Source organism: Crocodylus porosus, unplaced genomic scaffold, assembly GCF_001723895.1.
Source record: "Crocodylus porosus isolate Cpor-Errol unplaced genomic scaffold, CroPor_comp1, whole genome shotgun sequence".
In the NCBI taxonomy this organism is placed as follows: domain Eukaryota; kingdom Metazoa; phylum Chordata; order Crocodylia; family Crocodylidae; genus Crocodylus; species Crocodylus porosus.
Genome location: NW_017728951.1, coordinates 55,789,509 through 55,796,243, shown reverse-complemented (window position 1 = coordinate 55,796,243; position 6,735 = coordinate 55,789,509). Strand labels below are relative to the sequence as shown.

The 6,735-nt window shown below is 37.2% G+C and overlaps 1 protein-coding gene and 1 long non-coding RNA gene across 14 annotated transcripts in view; one reads left to right on the top strand and one right to left on the bottom strand.

Annotated features, from left to right (window-relative positions):
- The window catches only part of LDB3 (LIM domain binding 3), a 185,491-nt gene extending 182,294 nt beyond the window's left edge, over positions 1-3,197 (top strand). For all 13 annotated transcript variants that reach the window (XM_019555865.1, XM_019555864.1, XM_019555861.1 and 10 more), the window contains one exon: positions 2,010-3,197. In XM_019555865.1, coding sequence (XP_019411410.1) covers positions 2,010-2,099 — 90 coding nt within the window. In that variant the 3' untranslated portion in view covers positions 2,100-3,197. The remainder of the gene's footprint in view (positions 1-2,009) is intronic.
- On the bottom strand, positions 2,899-6,338 carry LOC109324055. The gene is made up of 2 exons (XR_002104839.1): positions 3,895-6,338; positions 2,899-3,754 (listed from the first exon to the last, which is right to left on the bottom strand). It is a non-coding gene; the product is annotated as an uncharacterized LOC109324055 (long non-coding RNA).
- Between the last annotated feature and the right edge of the window lie 397 nt (positions 6,339-6,735).

The following is a 6,735-nucleotide window of genomic DNA, read 5'->3' as shown; positions in this document are numbered from 1 at the left end:
CCCGAAAGCTTCCTTAATAATTGTTTTCCAACTATTTAAGTTGGTCTAATAAAAGATATCAGATTCACCCAAAGAACCTTGTCTGCCTATGTATATGTAATATACCCAAGGTAAGTGCTGGTAGAATCAACAGCACCCTGTGCCTCACCTGCACTGATCCACTAAATCACTTTTCCTTGAACTGGTGATGGAATGTAAAGTCTGTTTTAGCTATGAAGAGTAGACTGACATTGTCAGAGACTACAATGACAGCTTTTCTACCATTCACTAAACTCCCCTGTTCTTCAAACTGAATATTTGGAAATGTAGAATTAATTACTAGCATCCATGTTAAATTAACTTTCTCCTGCCTCTCCCTGAGACATGATATTAAGTGATGATATATTTACTTTTCTGAAGTTGGAAGTATCTTTGCAATTTTCCCCATTTGTGTCAGAAGACAAGTTGTTGTTTGCACAAACTGACAGCTAATGTGTCTCTGGTCAACAATATCACTCTCTGGCACAAAAATATACATAGTCGCTTTTAGAAGGCGCCTTCTTTGAATAATCCCTACTGTCCACTTGCAATTTTAACCACTAATTTAACTGTTATTTTAGTTAGGAGGAACCAAAGTGGTTGTGCAGTGTTTGTACTCTAAACCCTGTTTTGCTTTTGGGCATAAAGGACATGCATGAAATCACATACCAGCAGTTTTTCCTTCTTAGATGCAGTTTGGTATTCTGTTTTGCCCTGTGCACATTCCTGTGAAGAGGGGAAGCCCCAGACCTTGCCAACCTGTAGCCTAAGGGTTAAGGACACTGGAGATTCAGGTTCTTGATTTTCCCCCGCCAACCCAGAGGTAGTTGGAACCTGCATCTCCTGCTTCCCAGCAAAGTGCTCTAACCATCACCTGACAGGTCAGGAATTGCTCAGAGCACTCTTTACCCCTTCTCTTGAAGCTAGCGCATGGACATCCATGAGAGAGAGATATGGAGCCAAGAGGAGGATAGTAAGCCAGAGGTTGTACAACTTGAGGAAATGAATGCTGCCCTAGAAAGGAGAGGGCTCTGGATTCCAGCCTAGGTCCTGTACTCAATGGGTGGAAACTTATCCATTTTATCTAGTGACTATTAAATGCAAGGCACACGCCGCCTGCTTCAAAACAAAGTCTGAAGAGAGATATGGGTAATACCTAGATTAGTCATAAATATTTAAGCTTTATTATAGACTAAAATACTTAGGCTTTCTAGATGCAAGGTATTCCACAATAGATTCAAGGCACCCCTTGGAAAATGCTAGCTCTTAGTTTTCACTTACTTTTTAACTGTAGAAAAATACTAGAGTAATTCTGTTGCAAACAACTCAGAAGGACCACGATATGTCAGAATGCTCTAGTTTCTTTCCCCTCCAGTCATTATAGTTTTTGTAGTCTAGGGCAGGTCTAACATTTATGTGCATCCTTGAGCCACCCTATTTTGCTGTGCAGCTGCCCAGCAGCACAGCCTTACCAAACATGCACAATAGGCACACACAAGCTGCACCACAAACTGTAAGTGCCAAAAATCACAGTTACAGAGCTGTAGACATACCGCTGGTGTGTACAAATGAAAACACGAATTAGCCCTAAGTCTTTGTTGTATCTTAATCCTCACAGCTGTCCCTAATTGCTTTAGGATGAACAATTCCAGTCAACAGCACGTTATCTAGCCATGTATTTCTAATGTACTCGTTGCTGTGTTATCATTGTGCAATGCTTTCCCTCTAGTTTAAATAGCATGCTGTTGCACTTGATACCCTGTATTCCAGAACGCACCCCCCTCAGCCTGGGATCAAAAATTGAGGAGACATTGAGATCAGCTAGTTATAGCTCGTTCTGAGGACTAGATTCTAATAAACTGACTGATTATAATTCATGTGTTATGGTGCTACTCAGAGTTAAGAATACCCAGATCTAGTCATTAAAGTGCAGGCTGAAGAGTGATAAAATAATTAATCATATTCCTGTTTTCTGTTTATTTTAATTTTAGGTGTGCCATGTAAATTTGGAAGGGCAGCCATTTTACTCCAAGAAGGATAAGCCATTATGCAAGAAGCATGCTCATGCCATCCATGTCTAAAGGAAGAGCTGGAAGTCAGTGGCATGGGGAGAAAAGTGGAAAAATGAGCAGTGACAAAAAAGATAACAGTGGCTAACATTTCTCTTTGGGGGGGAAAAAAAGCTAGGAAGCTACTGAACATTTCTGAAGTTTAATTTTAGTCCATTTTACATGGACTTTTGCATGGTCTTTATAAAAAAAAAAAACTGAATGAACGCCCAAAAGCAAACTAACCAGTCTGTAGAAAGAAGAATATTACTTCAGAAGTTAGACAAAAAATGTGATTAAATTTTAACCTTTCGTATTTAAAAAAATAATAAAACATCAGATACTTGTTCTAATAAACTACCCAGAACAGCTTTACAGCTGAGACCGTACACTAGTGTTAATGATAACTGAAAGTCATTCTTTGTAACAAAAAAATTAAGTGCCAAAATATTAAGCATAGGATAATTTGTAGAATCTAAATGATAGCTTTAAAATAGAAATAACTAGATCAGGATATGCTCACTGAAACCTGAGCAACAAACATTTTAGACTTGGAAGACCTAAAGACATCTCACAGGCTACCCCAGATGAGAGGTTTGCGTTGAATCCACATAGAACTGGAATACTAAGGACATAATAGGTAATTCAGACTCTGAGAATTATTAGAAAGAGACAGAACAATAAATTCCTTAACCTAGCCACAACTAGGATTGAGATAAGAAAAATGTTTAGGTTTACGTTTGATCAGTGTAGAAGTCCTTTCCAAGCACAACAGAATACTTCACTGTTGAATTAGAGTGTAAAAGTCACTTGGCTTTCTCCATTTCGTTTTCATATGGGAGTAAGGAATTGGGGGAGTTTAGAAAGGATTCATGTTGTGTTTCTGTTCAGAGTAGATTCACTTTTCCTCTACCTGTCCTGAAAATACATCATACTGTTAAAGTTATTTTGATGCTTAATTCCCCCGATTTCAAATAACTGGGCGCTAGTTACTAGTTACGGCTTCCATTTAGCATGGCGAGGAGGATAGGAGTAGGATAGCCTGTTCCCTAGTATTCTCTGGTCAATCCCAAATGTTTAGGGAAAAAACACCTATTTTTTTCCTCCAAGGAAGTCAATGAATACCTATTTCTTAAAAAATCTTAAAGCAGCACCACATCACAGGCACATGCTCTTACTACTGTGATTAGTTTCTTTAATGCAAAACATCCCAAGTGTGGTTGTGTTTGCTGCTGTGAGAAGATGGAATCTGACATTTAGGATAGTATTAACATTTCACCTTTTCTAACACTTTATAATACATCTTCCACATTATTCTAGTAATGATTTTTAAAAGCTTATGTATTGTTGTGAAAAGCAGCTAATATTTATGGTATTGATGATAGCTCTGGATTCTTAAATTTAAGTATCTGCAATTGTATGAGAGAGAGTAGTTTACTGATACTCAGCAAAGAAAAATATTCTGACTTTAACTATAGAATGTTCCATTACTCCTCAAGTTTTACTTATTTATTTTGAGTGAAAATTATGATTGTATTGTGACTCATAGTTTTAAGTTAATGTTTATGAGGTTCCAGCTACCTGAGGATAAAGTGTATGGGCCTACTCTCCCTCCTACTCTGACCCCCATGCATCTTGGATTTTTGCATAATCTGAATATAGAAGTGGATTGCTTAGTGATGCCTTCACTCTTTAAATTGTCAGGTTCAATAGGCAGAACTATGCTTCTTGCCAATAAATAAAAAATCAGAGTCCACCTTGCTAAAACTGATATGTTTTTTCAGTCAAAAACAGCCAAACTATTTAAAAATGCCTTCATGTACATTACCATTTTCCCTCCTATTTTTAATGCCCATTTTAGGATATTTGCTATCTTATTTTATAAGGTAGAGGGCACATCCAAAGGGAAATGGGTGAGAGTAAAAGGAACTTTTGGCTGTATTGTGCTTGCTAAATCCACACTTAGATTTTGAAAAACTGACAATCTAAACATGTCCACTTGCATCTTTGACTTGAGTAGCCTGCACTTATATATTAGAGTATCCTAGTTCTCATACATCTTAGCAGTGTTACGAAGGTTAGATTTTTTTTTTATACGGATGAATTCATCTTAAAACAATTTCTTGAACATATTAGGTACTTTCTCTTTCTCTATAGAAAAGAAAGTTTTCTGCTTCCGAATAAAGAGTCAAATCCTCAGCCTCAGATGGCTCCATCAGTTACATTAGCTAAGGATCTAGGTCATTGTATTCTCCAGTGAGTTATAAGCAATGCAAGTTAAAATTCATTTCCGTTCACATTGAGTTCCTATTACTACTTTCTCTAGATACCAAAATAGTCATTTTTTATATACTTGTATTTCTTTCAGAGGACAATTCTAGTGCTGTTCAACAGACAATAGGGTATATCATTCTCTGTTACTTAGAAACAGAATCAGTATTAATATATATGTTACAGCATAAACAAGCTGCACTGAAGCAGCTCTGCCAAGCAGTTTGTGTGCACGATCCACAAATAGGAGCTATTCTGTATCAGTATTTCTCTACTTTAAGTAGCCATTTACATGTAGTGGATTGCAGCCCATTTAGTCATTGCGGCGCTAGCTTCAATCTGGCTAGCAATGCAGATATGGCTACAGCAGTGAAAAAGGCAGTGTCATGGGTTTCAGAAGGGGCTGTACAAGCCTGCCAGAAATCCTGGGTACAGTGGAACACTAAACAGCCACGCCAGACTTGAGTCTGGTACTGTTATGAAAATAAACAATTGATTCGTAAGATCCAAGAACATTACTGAAATGAGATTGTATGTTAAGCTATTGTAAGGAAATTTAGAATGATATTTTTAAGTTTTTTCTCTTGCTCTGAAGTATAGCAAGAAATTTCCTAATAAAAAAGGAGGAAAAACTCTTTATAGACCTTTAAAAAGGATGAAAAAAAGAGAAAAAAAGAAGAAAGAAGAAAAAGCATGGTACAAACTAGTGTAGCAGTGTGCAGTTGATTAGAGTACTATAGTTTCCTTGGCCAGCTTGCCCAAGCTTAAATTCATGCTGCTGTTCTTTCACTTCAGTTTGTTACATGAGCTACTGAGATTTAAGCCAGTTTGCATTGGCCCACATGTGCTGTAGTTGCCTCTGGCTACATTGTAGGCATCTCCATATTAGTAGCATACAATTCATTTCCAATTTTGACTTGCGTTGCTTCCTAGTGGCCTAAAAATAGGGAATAGTTACCTGCACTTGAGGTCAAATACCATTTTTGCACAAACTTCAGACAAAAATGGGTACTATTTTGAATCTTATTTAGGTAGAATACCATGAAATCACCATTATTGTTATGCCATGTAGAACAAATTCATAAGAAAAAATAAGATATACATGTCAAACTCAGAATAGGGCCCTTCCTTAATCTGTCACTACCACAACTGCTGTAGCAAAATATTTTTTGTAGGGTGAATAAAGTGTATTATGTTTCATTTGTTTTAATAATTACCTGGGTGTAAGTCATACAAATCTTGAAAGTAATCTTTTTATTCTAATTCCCAGAGGATTTCTGTCTAGAAGATGAAAAAATACTGTACCACTGAATGACCAGTGAATAAAGATAAAGGATCAAAACCCATCTTGTTTGCAGTTAAAACTCTCTATGTAGCTGAAGATTCAAAATCAGCATGAGACTCTAGAATTTTTTTCTCTTTTTCTTTTTTATTTGCAACACAAAAAAATAAATCAAATGGGTCACCATTTGTTGAGGTCTTTTGAAACATTTCATCTTCTAACTTAAAAAATATTTTAGTTCGGCATACTAGATTCACACGCACACAAAAATCTAATTACTGAATTGTTTGACTTTGGTCCTTCAGTGGTCGGGAAATTGAATGAAATATTTTATTTAAGATTATTTTTATTTATGTTTAAGAATGTGAATATCCACAGCACTAAAAACATTTATTAGTGTCTAATGCTGAGCAGTATGTTTAGCTGCAATACCCATCTCCTGGTAGTAGGCATTAATTTGTTTAGTATTTATAAAAGATAAAATTTGCAACTGATTGATTTATTGCATGCAGTGATCATCCTGGAAGTCTAGCTTTTATAAATGTATTGAAATATTGCCATAATACTACAAGTGCCCTTCCTTTTAGATTTTTTTTTAAGTTTCTAGTTGTTATTTCAGAAACAGAATGTAGTATGGTTTATAAGGTGTGAGTGAACATATCTTGCATGAATAATCAGTGCCAACATGAATAAAATATTCTAGCAATAAAAGGGATGTGCAAGTAGTTTCATAGTTTATAAGGTTGGAAGGGACCTGAGCAGGAAAAAGTACTGGGGTCAAACAACCCCAGCAAGGTGTTCATCTAGCCTTGCCTTAAAGACCCCCAGGGTAGGAGCCAGCACCACTTCACTCGGAAGTTGGTTCCAAATCCTGGCCGCCCTGACAGTAAAGTAGCGCCTCCTCATATCTAGCCTGAATCTACCCTCTGCCAGCTTGTGACCATTATTTCTTGTCACTACTGGTAGTGCTCGGAGGAACAGGGACTCCCCCAATGCCTGCTGGTCCCCTCTGACTGGTTTGTAATAGGCCACTAGATCCACTGCCCTCAGCCTTCTCTTGTAAAGGCTGAACAGGTTCAGGTCCCTTTCCCTCTCCCCGTAGGGCCTGCCCTGCTG